At 43.0% G+C, this 19633-nt stretch overlaps 1 protein-coding gene across 2 annotated transcripts; it reads right to left on the bottom strand.

Annotated features, from left to right (window-relative positions):
• Positions 1–571: 571 nt before the first annotated feature.
• Positions 572–19050, bottom strand: ARL8B (ADP ribosylation factor like GTPase 8B). 2 transcript variants are annotated; one of them, XM_030043286.2, is made up of 7 exons: positions 18782–19050; positions 9345–9425; positions 8634–8707; positions 8115–8208; positions 7361–7428; positions 7054–7124; positions 572–5609 (listed from the first exon to the last, which is right to left on the bottom strand). In XM_030043286.2, the coding sequence occupies exons 1-7, from the start codon at positions 18932–18934 to the stop codon at positions 5560–5562; spliced, it is 591 nt and encodes a 196-aa protein (XP_029899146.1). In that variant the 5' UTR covers positions 18935–19050; the 3' UTR covers positions 572–5559. The 2 variants fall into 2 exon arrangements, with proteins under 2 accessions (XP_029899146.1, XP_029899147.1); XM_030043287.2 differs by having other exon boundaries at positions 18812–19048.
• Between the last annotated feature and the right edge of the window lie 583 nt (positions 19051–19633).

Here is a 19633-nt window from a genome sequence, read left to right as displayed (position 1 = left end):
ACAGGCCAACTACTCAGGAAGTTGCCCCCCACTGAGCACAAGGCTTACAGTCAGTCTCTCAAGATTAAGTGAAGCAGTTAATGCTCCTACCGGTTTCCACAGAAACCACTCTCTAACACAGAGCACACACTGACCAAGCATCAACCAGGCAACAGCATTCAACTACTATGTTGTTGGGGTTTTTTTTTAATAAATGAAAACATGACATTTAGAATTCATTTAGAATTAGCCTCATTCATATACTCAAGATCACTGTTTTATGACAGTGTTTAAAACATGAAGTTTCCTAATTAGGCCAGGCAAGACTTCTTGAAAGACTTGTAAACTACTTGAATATATCTGCCTACATGGAAGCAACACTACCTACTCTCTTCACTGTTAGAAGAGTGCTTCAAGGAGTCGACCCGTTTGCTCCTCTCACAGATGATCTAAAGAATTAAATTTTAGCATAGATGTGTTTAGTTTAGCTTGAGCATAACAATGTTTCCCACAATTTGGTAATGAGGGCTTCTTATATATTTCTGACAACAATAAAAGCAGCTGTACTACTACAGATGAATATGCAAAAGAATGGTTTTCAACAACACTTTATTGAAGCACTTCAAAATGATCACAATGATAGATGTTGCCTTTAACAGAATAAAACCTGTAATGTCATAATTAAAAGGCACTAATCCTGGCACAAAGGTCTACTTACCCACCTTCCACTGTGACGAAAATAAAAACATCAAATATTTTACTTCTCCTTTAAAAGAGTATGTGCGTACCCCCTTTGAGTGCCATTCCCTGTTTGTCATTTAAGTGACATGTAAAAGAAATTCCCCGATGTTTCACCAAGGCATACTTTAACATTCAGCATCTGTAGTCCTAAAGCAATAGACTACTACTCATTGAAGTAGACAAGTCATTCTACACTCACGTTTTGGGAATAGAAGTCCTGAAGCACATACCAGTCTCAGGCATTCACACATTACTTCCCCTTTAACACGATTCATTGCTTTGCTGTTCGTGTACTCGGCAATGCACCACTCTTAGCAAAATAGCTTAAATAACCTGATTTACACCCCCCCTATTTGGAATTCACACAGCTCTCTAGTCAGGGTCAGTGCAAAAGCAAGCCAGCAGGGAGCAGTGCTGGGGCATGCGACCGGGAAGAAGCGCATTTCTTTCACATTCAGTAAACACGCACAAAGCAAATCATGACATGCCATTGCACAGCCACAGTAACTATAAAATTAAACCTTAGAAAAGTTAAAAGCTTGATAATCCAGCTAAGACATACTTCAAGTTATTATAGATCCCTGCATAACATTCCTATATTAATTTAACCAGAGAGACTGTTTAAGGCATTTTCTTTGGCCTCCTTTCTTCTACCAGAAAGTGAAGATTATGCAGTTTTATATGTCAGCATCCAAAAAGGACCATCTTTCCAACCTGTTTCCATAAAGGTGCAAAGAGAAAACACAAATCGATAAGAAACTAGATTATTAGTTCCACAGATCATGAAACAGCTCCACATTTGTGCATTTTTCATGTTGCTAAGTGGTAGGACAGAATTGCTCTGTGCAACTGCTACGACACTCAGCTGTACTCGGGGTGATGATGAGTTATACTGCACTGTAATTGCACTTAAAGAAACCACCATCCACACTAAAGTTGATCGGACATTAACACTCCAAGGAAAACTTTCACACAGCCCGGTGCTGTGGGTGCACGCACAAACATTTCTTCCTAGTCTAGTCTAGAGATGTGCTGCTCTATGATCAGTAAGAGCGATTGCTTGTACTGAACAAAACCACCAACAAGTATTTAGAGTTGATGGCTATTTTAAAATCATTGGGACACCATACAATACCAACACATCATGAGGTCATAAAGGTATGACTGGTGTCTAACTTGCATGCATATTCATGACCAAGAGTTCTCTCCGGCTCAGTATTTGCCTTTTCACAAGATCCAGTTTTCTTAATATGCTAACGGTCAAGGCCTACTGCAGATACATCAGAAGAGAGTTTCAGGACTACAGCTACTGATGTTTAAGTACAATAATTTATGTTACTAAAATGCACCCCCAAAAGCAACTTTTGTTAAGAGAATGGGAAATTTAATCAGTTTCTTTTTACTGTCTAGGCTCACTACAGAGCCTGAGACAAGTAATCATCATGAGAGATTAGACTGGCTCAATAGATTTCTAGAAGCAGAACACAGCTATAACATCCAAGTTCAGCAGACAACACTGCTAATGCCTACCTTAGGCTCCACACCTTTATTGGAACAGAAAAGCTTTAACCTTGGACTTAACTGTGCCAGATGAGTAAGTAGTCTTTTCAGCCCAGGGCTGAAAGGTGGCAAGAGCAGCCTCACTTCTCTGGAAAGACTTACTACACTTCCCTTCTGTTTCAAAATTAAGGTAGTTGGAAAGCTAATCAAGCCCTCAAACAGAAAAAGTGTAATGCTTTGCACTGGATTCAAACAGTCTCTTCAAGGTCTACATTTCTGCCCCGTGAGTAACTGAGGGCATCTCAAACTGTGCAAGAACAGCTGTGAAAACCTAGGCAGAGTCATTTCATGAAGTAATAACAAATGTACATTTTAGAGTATGTACATCATAGGTGGCCAGTGTAGCTTTCCTTGCTATTTACATTTAGAAGTAGAAGCTATTACTTAAATACCACATCAAGCAAACAGCTGTTGGCCAAGTTCACACCACAGCTGATTTAAGTGATTAGTACTGCTATCAGACCAACCAGGGTGACAAATCTTACAGCACCAATACTGTTTTCAGATTTTGTATCTAGATGCATTTTGCTTAGAATGTTAACTCCAGGTAGCTTGTTTTGCACGCAGGAAACTCCTCATCAGCTGAAGAAATACGCACGTGATGTTTTACTCAACAGTTCATTAGTCCTTCCCACCAGCTGAGTTACACATGAAGGATGCTAACTGACCAGTACTCAGGCCTAAAAACTAACCCATTACAGCTCAGTAAGTTTGAAAGCTTACATAGAGGCAGGCCACGAACAGAAGACATCCAATTTGTTACCATTACTTGGAAGATGTTGACATATGGTCCTATACATTAATAAGTGACCCGAGAGAAATTAATGCAACAAAGCATTTGGGAAGAACAGTCAGTGTTAACTTCAGATTAAAATCACAATAAAGATTTTGTCCAAGACCTCTGTCAACAAAAGCCTCGCTTTCCAATGAGATAAGAATCTTTATGCTTTAATTGGCATCAATGATCAGGCACTGCTAGATCTGACACTTCTGCTAGAAAAGCAAAGGGTTTACTCTAGGCTTGATGACAAGCAACAAGCTTGTAGACACATGCATTTTTCTCCTGAAAACAGAGCTCCAGAAGGCTGCCCATACTTAAGACCCTTCAGCTGACCAGTGCTTTTCATAAACATAAAAAAGCACTGAAGTCTGCTGAGACTGACTGACTAAGCTTGCTCATGTAACCTGAGAAAGCCCCAGGCCTGAAAGGTAGTTTTACAAGCATTTCACTTGAATACTTGAACCACATAACATAAAGAAGCTCAGTTATTTACCGAACCTTCTTCCCCCACTGTAATCTTGTGGGAGAGGAGACAGACATCCAAAAATGTATTTCCATGAGTTAAGCCACATCAACTCAAGTCAGTCAGTTAAGTGTCAATACAACCCTCAAAACATAAGTTTATTGAATAAAGCTGAAGAGCAGTAAACCAACATATGCATCCACCTAAATAAAAAAAATTCACGTATTTACAAAGTTCAGTAATTGTATAAGTTGTTCACATGCAGAGAGTAATGCACAGGTTAACAATTGGTAGTGTTTGGATGCCATAAACGCTGAAAGCAGTGAAGTATATAAACACCAAACACATCAAGTTTAGCTATAGGCCAGTTAACTAAACAGTGACCTGGTCCCCCACAAAGATTCACACATTCTAGTTTAGTTTCCTTATCTTAGGCACAAGCAAGTTTGCTAAATAAAAGTAACTGTAGCAGTTCCTGGTGAACTAGGGACTACAGTAGCAAGTTAATATACCCTCTCCTCTACAGCACCAGAGTATGAATTAATTGAAATCATGCTTCAGAGAACTGAAAGGGGACAAAAAGTTAAAATGCAAGTTCAGACTGAATGCAGGCAGCATGTAGTGTCTGTGCAACAGTGCGATCGTTGGTACAGAACAGTAAGGCCATGGCAGTCTAAATTAAAACTGGCTTGTCATAACTGATATGGACTAAACAGTTTCCAACCAAAGACTCCGACATAATGCAAACTACATTTAGGTGAAGAATCACACACAGTGTGAGGCAACACAAGCAGGTGCACCATGTATTTGCATACACTAGTAAGCTACACTGACATTACTGTATGAACAAACCAGTCTTAACAAGTCTGTCCCTTTAAATATACTGAAGTCATTGAGAAAGTAAAGCTACAAAAACATTACAATCTTTAGTTTATACATACTTCCCTATACTGTAGGAGCTAGTCAAGAAACAGGATCAATTCATTGGCTCTCTTGTGCTTTGACACAGTAGAACATTTCATCTTGCAACTTACAGACTTTGCACATGGTTACATCAAGAAAGCAGGCAGGTCTAGAGTTGTCACAATAGCCTAGATATTCCATAGCACCAGGTGAAACTGTGCCCAGCCATTTCATGAGCAGGAGACACTAGACGATTACATAGATATTGTGCTAAAGGTCAACAACTGACTCTATACAAAAACATCAGTAATTTAAGTGTCATGCAGCTGCTCAGAATGTGTGTTCTGGTTTCAGATAGAGACCACTAGTATCTGTAGATAGAAAAATGTATTTGAACAAAGTCTGATGTTCCTAGCAATTTGTTTTCATGCTGGAATAGTCCAATTTTTGAAAGCTTGACAGAACAGTCCATTCCCATCCCCCACACAAATGTTAAACAGAAGCAACAAAATGATTTTAAACAGTCGACTCTTTCCTAATTCATCATGAGAATTTTCTTTTTCAAGTGACAGGATAAGCTCTCAGCTGTAGATTAGTGATGCTGATCTATGCCTTGTGCTCCCCTCCGCAAACAGCTCCCATTTCTCTGCTTACATACACACATCACATGCATTTGTGAGATAAATCGGTATCCCACAACTCACGCTTAAATGTTTTCTAACTACTGTATGTGGCATCTTACAGAATCTTAATGCTGTCAAGCATCAGCATCTTCAAGCCACTAAACACTAGAAATAAAACACTTGCTGAAAATCATATAAAAACCTGGCCCTGAAAAACCAGAACAGAGTGTACCATCATAGTTAACATGGTAGAGAGATTTTTTTTTTAAAAAGCCCCCCCAACCCTCCCACCATAGATGGTTGTAAAATAAATATTTGTGCTGACTTTATCATGACAACTCTAGTTGTTTTGTGACAGAATAGGAATACAAGTCTTCAGCAGTGCACATGAGAAATGAACCGTGAAAAGGCAAGATTCTTGATACAGGATTTTTGGGTAGTATCTCATTATGGAGGGAAGTGGACAATTGAGATTATGGCCAACTGGTACTGGAGATTCCAAGAAGACTTCAGCTTCTTCTAGATTTTGAATGCTGAATAAGCCACTGAAGCGTGATATCTAAAGAGAGAGAGAAGAGAAGTTCCATATTCAAGTGTCTGTCTGTGTGTAACTGGCATCGCTTTGGTATGCCAGTGTCCTCAAATACATGACAGGAATATCCAGCCCTTCCCCAGAGGATGGTCCAAGACAGATCAACAGAATGATTTTCTGGAATGCTTGCTGTCTGTGCTTTGGTCCTGTAACTGCTCAGCATCCTTTAAGTAACACATAAAGGAAGTGCCCCAGACAGCCTGGTTCCTCAGTCAGCTACACCTCTAGAAAAAAGACATCCCTTAATCTGATACTTTGGTATAGCTTACATAATTAGTTTTAGATCAACATTGCTCTATTTAGCCAGTCTGCCTCTCCTGACCTGATGAGAACAAAGTTAAGCCCTACAAAGCACCAAGCTCCTCCATGCTTGAAAGAGGGTCTCCTAAGGAAGTGAAATGCACTAGCAGCATACCAGCCCAATGCTTCCAGCAGCACCTTCCCTATAGCATCAATGATGCTCAGCTGTGCTGTGAGCCTTGTGCAGGAGATAGAATAGAAAGGAATATCTGCTTCTCTTATCCACCATGTTTGAATCTTTAACTGATGGTAAGGTAATAGGGGCTTTTTGGATAAGAAGCCAGAAGACTTCCAAAGGCTGTTCATTTTTCCTTGGAAGAAGTTGAGTCCTTAATATAAAGCAGTTCTGGTATCCTCTATAGCCTGTTCCTGTGACAACCAGCCTGAAGTTTCCCTCATCAGTAAACTCATGTAGGCCCACCAATGAACCAGTGTTAATCTCATGGCAGCCACAAGAAGGCATCAGGAGAACGATGGCTACCATTGTTAAGTAGTGTGTTTTCATTCAGTTGAGACTACTCAGTTTACTTACAATACTAGTGTCAAGTACTTGGTATTACACAGTACCATGGTTTCTGCCTTCGACCTCCAGAATTTCTAAAGCAATTGATGTCAGCACCAGAAAATTTACTGTTTGGCTGCATGGAGTAGTGACTAGCAGAGGCCACAACATGAACCGCTTTGATAAGACAGCAAGGGAAGATGACTATTTCAAGGGAATGACTGTTGAGGGAAAACTTGCTGCAAGTACTTGCTAGCCTCATGAAGCGAGGCAGAACTGAAAGTACCTGACATAAGTATAAAATCATTTAGGCCAAGCTAATAGTGCGACTGGTCAGCTATTTGCTGCAAACTAACTGATGAAAGGCAGCAGACTTCACAGGAGACTGACATATGTTTTGATAACTACAACCCCTACAACTTTAATACCAGTCAAGCTTCCTCGCTGCCATCAGGAGTTATACTAAATTTAACCAGTGCACCTACATATTGTTCTTTGATTTGTTACCAGTTTCCTGAAGCCAGGAAGCTTGTGTTTAAGAAGTTACAATCCCCCAATCCATCCTCTGAGAGCTCTTCAAAATGCTTAGCATTTTAGGTTAATAGTTACCTATATTATCTTTCTCTTTGCAAGAAATTGAGTAGCAGCAGATTTCTCTGTCCTGAATAGCAGCAAGGTTCCTACGAAAGAGAGAACATTTCAACATACACTTCACTTATAACAAGGAATCTTATACTGAGAATCTAAAGTGTTCCCCTCCATCTTCTCCACGTAACTTGTTTCTGTACAATGTTTCAGCTAGCTCCTGTTGCTGGGTTTTCTACTTATAAATGCAAGCTTCTTGATCTAACAACCCTATGTACATGAATTCATTTATTGAGTTAAAGTAGCCTTTCTTAGGAAGGGTTAGACTTACATCTTTTCAATTAGCTGTTTCTCATCCAAAGCATTAGGAAGGTCTCTCTTATTTCCAAGTACTAGAACCTGAAATTCAGAGCAGAAGGAAATGGTTGCAGCTTTGCTTTAAAAAAAAAACCACCAACAACAAACAAAACAACCAAAAAAACCCACACACACACAGCAAAAAACCCCCTACCAACCAACAAAACACAAACAACAAACTTCAAGGGATTCTGACAAGCAGTCTGCACTAGGCTATTAAATCTAACGGAATGAGACATTCACTATTAAACCAGATCAAGGAGGAAGATTGACCTAATCCCAGGGAAAGAGGGGGTACAAATAACTTGTTACACACAAAAAGCAAGCATGAGAACACATCAGCTCACAAAACTGAGAACAATCCCAGCAGACTTTCAGCTGAGATTCCCCAAACTTACTCTATACTTCTGCACTACAGTCTAGTTAACCTGTACTATAGTAGACTCTAGAAGAGAGCACAAATTCATAGTGGAATACTCTGAATTACTGTTCTTTTTTTTTTTTTTTTTCTTCTTCTGTGGGCACTGAACAAGCATAAGATCACTGAAGGATTGACCGAGGTCAACAATTTGATTTAAGGCACTAGGGGCAGGTATTGTTCATGCTTATTCTAACCAGTAAGGCTAAGCCTTACACTTCACTTAAGAGTTCAAGCCAAACTTCAGAGCTACTAAAGTTATGCACATTCCTCAAGCAAGTTTAATACTGTGTAAGGCAATATTACTTACAGGGATTCCTTGTAACTGTGGCTTATCTAGAAGATTGTGCAGCTCATTTCGAGAGGCTTCTATTTTTTCACGATCTGCAGCATCTACCATGTAGCTTTAAAGAGAATTTAAGGTTAGGTCAGTGAGACTGAACTACTTCAGAAACAGCAGTCTTTCCTTTATGCTGTCAGTTTTGAGCAGATTCAACAAGGCTTTAAATAAAGCTAGGTCTTCCGAGCAAAGAATTTGGTTCTTTCAAAAAAATTCTCTAAGATCAGAGTAGATGAAAGATTCTTTCAGTTAGACAGCACTGCCACTCAGTTCAGACAGGAAGTAGTTAGTACTCTAGATCAGACACTGATAAGAAAATAACCCATCTTGAGCCCTGAACTTAAGGGTAAAAAAAGGTCAATATGCTTGCAGTACAGTTTCAAAATTAAAATGAGTACTACCGACTCAAGCATGCACTGTTAGAAAGGCCACACACAGAAGAGAAGCAAATCTGAAGTTAAGTACTAGCTGAAGGAAGACAACACTTACACAATAGCATTAACTCCTCTGCAATATCGTTCCCACATGCTTCGGAATCGTGGTTGCCCTCCTATATCCCAAATCTTAAGGCAAGGGGAAAAAGACAGTTTAGCCATGCACTATGTTTAAACATGTCACACAAGATAAGACAAGAAATCAAAACACAGTTTTCCCTTTCTCCTTAGGCCAGCTGCAGGACCTCTCACATATTAGAGCAGAAATAATCCCTTGTACAGCTGATCAAAGCTTGCAGGCCCAAGAGCATAAGATGCAAACTACAGCATCTTAGAGCAGATACAAGAACACACGTGTGTACCAAGTTTACACACTGTGATATATAAGAACATAAGATAAGATATATTGACTTAAAACTTTGCTTTTGATCTAAGCCTTCCCTTAAGCAATATTGATGAGCAGAAGAGGAGGATCTCCGGGCCCTAAACACATGAAAATTAACTGAGATTAAAGCCAGACAGCATTATCACAACATTGCTTTAACTAGCCCATGAACCTGGAAATCACACACAGATTCTCATTTAAGAAACCCCATAAATAAACTTAAGTGTATTCTTAAGCTATTTGACAGGTTTAGCTGAGCCTCTTCAGTTTCCTGTATTTGTCCTAATGGCGGAAGCAAAACAGAGCAAACAAATTTTAAACTAGAAGCTGAAGCCAACCTTGCATGGGTTTAAGAAGAGACAGTCAACAATGGTAACATACCTTTATTGTGACATTACCCTTCGTAACTTTTCTCATGTTGAAGCCCACAGTAGGAATCATATCTTCACTGAATTGACCTGACTGAAAAAAAAGAAAGTTAAATTTAGTACTTATCTGACGCAGCTAGTTTACATAGTAAAATATCATTAGCTTTTTCTAACCATTTGCCTTCCAACTGAAGGCTTCATAGCCAAGAAGTCAGAGATACAATATTCACGTGCATTGAAGCTTGTGTGAAGTCAGTCAAGTCATTTCTTACAAGCACTTAAATAATTTTTCAAGCCTTGGGGCAATCAGGGGAGCAAAGTTACTTGGGGAGAAGTGCTTTGCATAGCTTAACAGACAGACAGCTTGGGCAAGTATAGGAAAAGAGCCATTCACCTACTTCTGCTGGAGCCAAGTTCTGTACATCGGGATCTCCTAGTTACCTGGAAGCTAGAAAAATCCAGAAGATTTTCCTCTGATGCAAGCTACTCTATGGACAACATTTACAGTAATAAATCACTCCTGTGGAGTAAGCCTCCAACCCACAGGTATGGGTTAACTCCCTGAGGAATTTTAAGAGGCTGGAAAGTGGAAGGACTTGACAGGTCTGCTTCCTGCTAGGCTACACAGTGTCCAACTTGTTCAGCAGCGGAAGAGGCAATTGAAATGCAACTGGGGAGTATTGCAGCCCGTTTCCACCAGAAGTTCAGCATCACTTTAAGTTCTGACATAACTGCTGCAAAACAGTGTTGTATTAGAGAGGTTCTCTAGTGGCAGATGTTTTACTATCTGTTACACTTTTATCTGTAACAGCTTGAAAGCCAAGTTCACAGCTATCTCCTGTAGCTAACCCAGGAGCCATAACAAGTGTTATCAACAGTAGTACAGATTTCTCCCATGCTTCCTTGGCTATTTGGCAGAAGGTGGATCTCAGCCACAGCGGTCATTATGTATCTCACTACATCCATTATGCGTAATAGAACCAGACAGTCAACCAGATTTGGCAAAAAGGTCAACTCAAATGCATTCAGTTGTTTAATTAGGGTTCAATATCATAGCAGCAGAAAGTCTGCTTCTCTCCCCTGATGTTGCACAGAGAACCTAGCCTGAGTTAAAAGCCCTTTAGGAACTATGAAGCAGACGTCGCATCGCCCTATAGAGTTAGGGCCCAAATGCTCACAAACTGGAAGTATTAACTAAGTCTGACTTGACATGCTTTGAGCAAATGCTGTTCAGAGTTTACAACCAGAAGATGATCAGTTTGTAATACCAATGCTTTGGCATTCACTTCCATGCCTAGAAGCTCACACTTTCTTCAGCTTGCTCCCCCTACCTCAAGCCCCCCAAAAAACTGTGATCTTCCACTAGCAAACAAAAGCTGCAAGCTTCACACAATACAGACTCCAGTATAATGCTGATAAACATTAGAAGTCAACTGAAAACACAGATGATAGCAGTCACATTTCAGTTTATTTGGCCAAGTCCTTCAGTTAAATGGCACATTGATCTTGCTGTTGACCTCCAAAACAGAAATAAGTGCAGAGCTTGGATTTGAAGCCAGCAGTCCCCTGGACAGGTGGTGATTTTTCACATTTAAGATCTGCTTTCCAGATGCATGGCTATACAGACTAACAGTCTTTTAAAAGGAGTTAAAAAAAAAATAAATAAGTCCTTGAATCCAAGGAATGCAGCTGTAAAAACAGTGACGACCTGAAAAATGGACAGCTTAAATGAGTGATGCTCATTAGGCAGATGTTCTGCATTCTCATTTGAAAGAAGTTTCAACTGTTTAAGCTACAGAGAAAAGCACATATCAATCTCATGCAGCACTGTTTCAGAAACTACTCTAACCTTTCTGCTAACTTAGCAAGGTAGGTGCACAACCTGAATGCCTGTTCATTAGCTTGCCATTCCTGCCCTGAAAGCCCAGTGTATGAGTTGTCCATTTCAGCCAGTTTATGTGTAGCTCAGCAGCAGATGGTTAACCGTGATTTCCATGCCTGATGCAGTTTAGTTCAGTTCATAAAGCATGCACTGCCCATCTTGCCTTTGAAGGGCCAGCTTGCCATGGTTGCTCAAGAACCACTGCATTCCTGCCTCTATACAGTCACACCCTACACCCACAACTTCTAACCAAACATCTCCCAAGCACTGCCTGAACCTCCACCTCTTTGTGCTACTTCATATTACCCCATATGCTGTCAGCTATTTCCATTCAGATACTTCCAGATTCTTCACTCAAGAGCTGTTCCTATCAATAGTTCATGCTCTCTCACTGCTCTTTTAGGATACAGATTCCTTCAGATTGGAGCAGCATCTCATTTGCCACATGTTTAATGTAATGTTGAAGAAATTACTGTGATCCGCCACAAAGAAGCTTTTACAGAATCTTCAGAAAAGCTGCTGCATCTTATAGTACTTTCCAAGTACTCTCTACCCACAGTACACATTCAGGTGGCATAAAAACTTGTTCTGACTTGGTTAAAAACTACACTACAGTTGCTCAGTTACACCTTGAGTTTCAGCTTTCTGTACTCTGCTCTGTAGGCAAGACAAACCAGCACTACCTGACATACTTTCTGAACTGTCAGAAACAGACGGTGTGGGTAGCAGGTGCCTTCATCAAGCTACCTCCAAAACACAAGCATGCCCTTTCTCTCTATAGGAAGTCTGGAGGCTGTGGATTTGAGGTGAGGCAGGCACTTTATACCTTTGAGAGGAAGACCTTACTCTGATTTAAGTGCAGGCGTTCCTCTGTTTGCAGTTAGTGTACCTAAAGAAAGCTACCAGCAGTCACCCTATCTTTTAAGACAGGTCAAAAAATGGTTAAAACAATTGTACTGGGTTTTGTTAGTAGGCAGTGATCTCCTTTGACAGGTTCTGCTATTGTATCCAACTGTCTTGGCCCAGAAACAGTTCTCTAAACCCAGAATTTAGAGGGCTTTTGTTTACTACCTCTACAGAGGAAAAAAAGCCAGGAATTCAGCTGCGTCTTCGAGTATTCATATGCAAAAGCTACTCACACACCAGAACAAGAAGAATATGCTTTTACTAGTAGGCAGTTCTGTTTGAATCAGACTTCCCTCTGTACCCCCTAGAGCAGATTACTCAGCCCTGTCACTGTGTGTTCACGATACAATGCTTTCTCCTTCTAAAATAGGCATCAGCTTTAAAACAAGTTTGATAAGCACAGAAATATTTTCAATTCCCAATCTGAAAGTGCTTGGCTGTTGTCGTACATAGTAGCATTGCTCAAACACTCATCAAGGACAGCAAGAATAGTTGCTTACAAATCTAGCAATAGCATCTGTTTTCAGCACTTGTGAATATTCCAATAGGCAGACACTACTTCATCCAGGCCTCCTGGAAGATCAGCCTTGTGTATTAGAAGTGATTACGAATTAAGCCATTAGCTCTGAGGTCATACAGACCATACAGCATTAATACAAACTGTTTGCTGAAGGTCACAAAACAAAGTTAACTCTAGCCCCTACGTGAAAGATAAGAAAGAGGGAGACTAAACAGACCGAATTTCAAAAACCACATGCAGAAAGAACCTGCAGGACTAGTCTTTAGGACTCCTCATTTAAGAGATGCTCCCTTTTCAATACTCCCAAGCTCCTGGAAACCCAAGCATGTGATTTTAGTGCAACATGAACCCATTTACCTGCCTGAGTACTTATGTTGGATAAGATTATTCAGAGGAGCAAAACTGCTTCCAGACTGAACTAAGTCCCTGCACTGTAATCTAGTTCAGGGCCAACACCTACCTCCATGAATTGGTTTGAGTTCAGCTCACCTTGTATCTAGTATTAACGTTAACTCTTGCACAGACTGTAGCATTTACGCATTTCACCCTCCATCTCACTACCAGATCCAAGTCTGTCACACCTGTTACACACCAGCTAACACTAGCTTTGGTGGGTGCTCTGAAACACCACCACACATGCCGAAGCACAGCCACACTCACATGCACTGCTTTTTACCTGTAACACTGGCAGACTGCCTCTCTGGGTCTGCGCCCTCTCCCTCAGCCCTCCAGCAGGCCAGGGACAGCTTTGCCAGCCAGCACCCCCAGAAGTCTTCCCTCAGGAATGAGCCAGCAGCATGCCAGTTACAGGTACAGTTCACTTCCCAGAGGCTAGGATCAGAAGACTTTGGACAAGCGTTTAACTTAATATCAGCTAACTTTCCAGAAGCGTACAAAGGATGCAAGTTTAGTCTTTTTTAATACTTAGTCAATATTAAAACGAGCTGCTTACTACACCTACCATTTCCAGTTGTCTTGAGTCAAAAAAACCAAAACAAAACAAACTACACTCTAGCTACTTCATCTGCCTCTCTGTAGCCATAAGCTACAGCCAGAAGACTGCCAACTTCCAGGGAGTTATGCTTACCAGACTGTCAACACCAAGCCCTAAGCAGCTTGATCAAGTAATTGAGCGTAAGACTGGAATTCCTGCTTCCTGTATCTTTCCTTAAAAATTCATTTCAATACATTAAAGGAACCATTAAAGGCAGAACTCAAACTGCAGCAGTAGAACTGGCGTTCCCTCTTCTTTCTTTCCAGCTAGAGCGGTAGCTCTCTCCTGCTGGCACTGGAAAGCATGATGCTTACAATGGTCCATCCACATGGTCCTCAACCACCAATTCACAGCTACCAGTCTTTGATTCTGCAACCTGCACAAGGAGAGTCTTCGTATCGACAGAAAAGGTCAGGGCAGCCTTTAGCTTGCATCTCATAAAGCTAACATGATTCATGACTGTTATAGGACAAATTTCTTCATATAGGCTTTGTTACTACACAACAAAGATTTTTATCTTTACTTGTAATACTTCTCATCCATCTAGAAGAGATCACAAACAAGCTTAGCCGACTAGGAGACAACATCACTGGAGTATGAATTCCAGCCAGGACACTCCCAATCCACCTGAACCAGCATACTACCTTAAGCCCCACTCTTTGTCACTAAATTTCTTTCTTTTCACACCAAGAAAAATGCCACATCTCTCTGAAATCTCTTCTTTAAAAAAAAAAAAAAAAAAAAGTCATTTTAGCATTGTATAAAGCTACCCCTACACTAAGCCTCCTCTGCAACATTCATAGCCTCAATCAACAAGTGCATCATATGTGCACAAATCAACTCTCTAGTTTCTGTAGTCTAGCTTCCTTCTTGAAATACTTCAGAGTTTCAGCTACTTGTGATCACATTCAGCAGCTTGAACTCTAGTTTAGAAGCTTCAGTCCTTGTGATCTAACAGTCCCTTGAAAGGCTTTATAACAGCACTTCTATGAATGATTGCTGCAGAAAGCAAAATAGCTTATTCTGACAAGAAAATGCCTTTTTATTTCCCCAACCCTGACTTCAATGGAATATTCAAAAAGACATGGACTGCTTATCATATAACTACCACTCAGCAGTGAAACAAGACCTAAAAAGGCACATTTCTATCTAGAAGTCAGTCATGTAAGAGCTTAGGTCATTTCATGCCTCCGATAGTCATGAAAGCATATTTCTCCAGGTGTTACGGCTTAAGGCTCTTCCATTGCTTAAAAGAGTGCTATACAGGAAGACCATAATGGAAAAAGTAGATTCCAATTTCAGTCACCTGTTTCAGACCACCTGGGGCAGAGCAAGCAGGACCTCAAAAAAAAAAAAAGTATTAACTGGAATATGAGTCACCTCATATTAGCTTTATTACCTAATGAAGTGAGGCAATCCACTTCAAGAGACTTCTGTGATTAAGAAACACTTCGCTTAAAAATGTATCAACCTTCTCACTTAACTACTATGTGTATGAAGTGACAACATAAGCTATTTATGACCTACCTGGGTGTTTCAGAAAGCACTAGAGCAGCAGTGAAGCTCTTTAGAACAATCTTTTTCTGCACTTCTCCAGCGTGACTTCTTTAAGTCAAAGTTACTTGTAATAGTCATGAGGACAGAAGGAAGTCACAGCTCCCAACTGGCCAAAGGAATCTTTTGTTGAGAGGCACTTCAAAAATTGCTTCTTTCTAGAAACCAAGGCCTCATTCAAAGGCTTGTCAGATATTCCAAAGTTAAAAAACAAAACACACTAATTCAGGCTTTGACACAAATCCCAAAAAGGGATCTTATTTATCCTACACCACAAACAGAACAGGTTCAGTTTAGCTCTTAAACCTGACAACTGTATCAGGAACGTCTGACTCCCCTCCCACCCCTGCAGTTCTCCTCTCCTGCCCGCTGAGGATCACGCTATCGAGCTTCAGCGTTCCAGTGCCAAACACCTGGATCAAGGATCAAGCTACTGGGCTTCAAGTAAGACTTCGCAATAGGAAACACCACTCTTCATGAAGTATTTTTTGAAACTGAACAAGTGTCCCATTATTCACCAGCATGCACTGCCCGCAGCCTGGAAGCAGAGTCAGTTTACTTGAGTCATGTTTCAGTTGCATCACATGGCTGTGGAGCTCGGTTGCCTCTTGTACCTCCCCACACCAGCATGGCTGGGACTCGCAGCTTTGACAGCAAGGCTGATGAAAGCCTGTTCACAGACACTAGCTGCAGAGATGCAAACGACAGAAGATACTGCAGACTCCAGTAAATGATGGGCATTTCAAGCCCCCAGATAAGAAGCTAACAATTCAAGATGCAATACGGGGATGACATGCAGTTTCTCTGAATAAGAGCCATAGGCCATCTACATTATGGAAATTAGGACCAGGAAGAAATGATATCCTCCCTTGTGAACAAGTTTACTCACGCACATGGAAAACTTATGCTTAATATCTAATTAGAGACAGTGACTAATACGGAGCCTTAGCGAAGCAGAAGCTGCATCAGTTGTATCCAGCTATAACTAGATTTCACTGCTAAGGTTGGTTTTTAAACCTTCTAGTCAAACTAAGTTTGGTCTGATTACAAACTAAGTGCTTGTTTACACTGGAGGAATAAATATTGCCCAAACCAGCTAGCAACCTAGAAAAACACTGTTCTAGAACTGGACTGTCTGCCTTTCATGGCCTTCCCACTTCAGCGATAGTCAGGTGTTGCATCAAGCCTCCTGTGTAATTGGCTTGAGTTTTATTTCTAGTTACATACGCCCGATTTGATCGGCATAGATTATATTAGAGATTTATATTAGATTAAACTCACTGTTGCCAAGAGACTGGTAACAGCCCTTTGTTAAACAGAATGTATGTAGCCTTATAAGCCATACCAAGTTCCTGGTATGTAACCCAGCTTTTAGAGCTACTCTGTAGGTAGGACTAGCATCTTGCTGTGTCATTCCTTTCATTTTAGTTTTACGGAATCCCAACGCCTGACAGCTACATCCATCGAAACCATTAACTGGCCTGCAGAGAGCAGTTACTCCTTTCCGGCACTCATTTCCAAATGCATACTCTGAATTAAAGTCAGTCAATGAAGCAACTAACAAGAAGTTAGCTCTTCATGCCATGGATGGCACTACTCCCGTAAGAAGCAATATTGTGCTGATAACTAAAGCTCAAGCTATTTTTTTTTCAAAACCAGTAACAAAAACCTGAGCAAGTGCCCTCACTCTGTTTTTTGTAAAGAGTCACTAGATTCCCTCATTAAAAACTTCAAAAATGTGACTTGCTACTTCCAAACCTAAAACGCCTAACTAGGCTGTATCATTATGCATAACAACTTCCTTATTTCACTCAGTTTTGCAAGGCTATTTGAATGACACTTACACAGATAAATTTCTGGGTGTGATCCTAATGTGCAGTTGAAACCTTGCAAGATTCAACCCCTAGGAAAGCAAGCTGGATACAGATGTCAGCTTTACTTAGGAGTACTTTTACCATTTGAGACAACTTAGATGGACTAAACTGATGTGCAACTACTAAAACCATTCTGTACTACTTCACATATCTGCACCACTGCTTCACAGATAACTCCCTGAAGGAGATGTGCTGCTGGTACTACACAGACAGAGCAGCAAAGCAGTACTTTGCCAAGTGCCATCGCCGTCCAGGACTCCAGAAGACAAAAAGCCTGCAGAGTAACTTCAGTGCCCAAAGTTGCATGAACACACCGATCAGTATCAGCTCAGCAGCCACAGACAGATTGTTCAACAATTTCCGAGCTCCATTTTTAGAAATCCAAGTCCAGAGGTAGGGGCAGCCACTACTGTGTGTGAAAGAAAAGGCTTCTGGCATTCTTGGGTTAGTCTAGCAACTTTCACCTAACACAACTAGTCAGAGGAAGAGCTACTTTTTGTGAAGGCGGACCCATTTCACATGATTATCGTAAAGCCCACTGAGTGCTAACATGCCCAACTACACAAGAGCTTGGCTACATTTTGACAGCTAGTCAGTGTAACAAGGATTATGCATAGCTGCAAGAGAATGAGAGTCCTTTTCCTATCCAGTAACTCGTTCAACTGACACTTAAATAAATACGTTCATAAAAATACTCAGTAATATTAAGGAGACAGCCTTATAAAAAGGTGAAGGTCTGCTCAATCTAAGGTTGAAGACATCAGCTTTCTCATTATAGGTGCGCTGGACTCAAGTCAGTCACGCTCTCTGCAAAAGCAAAAGGTACCCTAGCTTCCCATTTCAGTCTCCCTACAAGGGCTTCCAAATTCCGGCTTGTCTCTTTGAACATTTTCTGTCACATGCATCCACAGAACAGGACACTGATGAAGCTGAACAAGCCATTGAAGTAGGCCACTCTTTATCTTGTTCAACAATGGAAAAGCATCACGTAGGAGGATTCCCACACCCTTCCTTCATCTGCTCCAAGCAGATCATCAGATAAGTAGGCCCAAGTTCAGCAGCCTGCTGCTGTTAGACTTGGAAGTTGTACTTCTCAGCGCACACCTTAAGAGAAAGCAGATTGTTTGACACAGCTTTCAGGAGTCAGAATAAGCAAAAAATCTGAGAGAAGAACCGTGAGCGGGAAACGTTTACATCATTTACTGAGGACCACTGGAAAAAGGTCAAATGGAAGAAAGCAGCTGAAGACACATTATGCTATCTTCACATTACGCAAGCCCAGCCACGCTAGTACGCGGACGGAAACAAGCCTTCGGCGCACACCGCAGAGCTCTGCTCCCACACGGCTACCAGCGTCTCCACGGCCCCAGCGGCGCACAAAGGTTGATGGAGGCACCCACAGCACACGCTATTCGAGGCCGTACACGGCCGGCTCAGCCGCCTCTCCGACGAGCCCACCCAGCAAGAGCAGACGTCCCTGCTTCCCACCCCCGGCAGCCCAACGGAGCAGCTCCGTCCCAGCAGCTCAGCCCAACGCGGGAGGCGGGCGAGACCCCCACCGTCTACCGGGGAAGGGGAAGAAGGGGGCGGGGGACGGGGTGCCGGGCAGGCGGTAGCCGCGGGCTACTGACACCAGGCCCCGGCCCCGCCTGGTCTCCAGCCCGCTCCCGCCGGGCCCGCACAGGCCGCGGTGCCCCCGCCAGGCCCCGCCGCGGCCTACCCCCGGGCCGGCGCGGCCCGCTCCGCTCACCGCGATGACGTTGACGAAGGTGGTCTTGCCCGAGTATTGCAGCCCCACCAGGGTGAGCTCCATCTCCTCCTTCCAGAAGAGCGAGCGGAACCAGTCCAGCAGCCGGGAGAGCAGCGCCAGCATGGCGGCGGCGGCGGGGGACCGGGGTCTGGCTCTGGCTTCGGCTCCGGCGGCGGCTGCCCGACACCCGCGCGCTCCCACACGGCCCGGCTCGCCCCCGCGCCGCGGTCATATGACCGCACCAAGAGAGGCCGCCCCGCCGGCGGACCCCGCGCCGCCGCGCACCGCACCGCCCCCTGCCGGCAACCGCCGAGCTCTACGCCTCCGGGGGAGGACCGGCGGAGGCGGGGAGGCGGGGAGGAGGCGGGGCCGCGCCGCGCGGGGCGGGGCGGGGCGGGGCGGGGCGTCTGCCGCCAGCCCTCGGCCTCCGCCATCTTGGGCGGGGGCGGGTGTCTACTCACACACCCTCGGCGCCGCCATCTTGGGCGGGAGGGTGTCCCGGCCCCTCAGGGCTGCCCGGTTCGACGCCCCAACTCCGTTCTGGCTCGCCGTTCTGGCTGCCGGTGGGCCCCCGGCAGCCGTGCTGCGCTCCCAGCCCTCGCCCCCTGACCCGTCCCCAGCTTCCTGCTCCGCCTGGCATGACAGAAGCGCCCCCAGCTGCCCGCTGAGGCCCTCGGAGACACCCAGCAGGGTGGAGAGCGGCACCCCGCCGAGGCTGCGTGGTGGGTTGAAGCTCCCATTACAAAAGATGTGGATCGTGGGGGCTTTTCTTTGGTGCAACCTGCAGTTTAGTCTCTCGAGTTGGCCACCCGAGAGCTTCTG

The sequence above is a fragment of the Aquila chrysaetos genome, chromosome 20 (genome assembly GCF_900496995.4).
Source record: "Aquila chrysaetos chrysaetos chromosome 20, bAquChr1.4, whole genome shotgun sequence".
Classification (NCBI taxonomy): domain Eukaryota; kingdom Metazoa; phylum Chordata; class Aves; order Accipitriformes; family Accipitridae; genus Aquila; species Aquila chrysaetos.
The sequence above is the reverse complement of the archived record's forward strand: the minus strand, read 5'-3'. Positions and strand labels throughout refer to the sequence as shown.

Coding starts and splice junctions, on each gene's coding strand:
- ARL8B (XM_030043286.2), bottom strand. CDS start 18,934: ATGCTGGCGCTGCTCTCCCGGCTGCTGGACTGGTTCCGCTCGCTCTTC. Junction 9,426..18,781: donor CGGGCCGCGCCGGCCCGGGG/GTAGGCCGCGGC, acceptor CTTTTTTTTCAG/TCAGGTCAATTCAGTGAAGA. Junction 8,209..8,633: donor AGAGGAGTTAATGCTATTGT/GTAAGTGTTGTC, acceptor TTCTCTTTAAAG/CTACATGGTAGATGCTGCAG.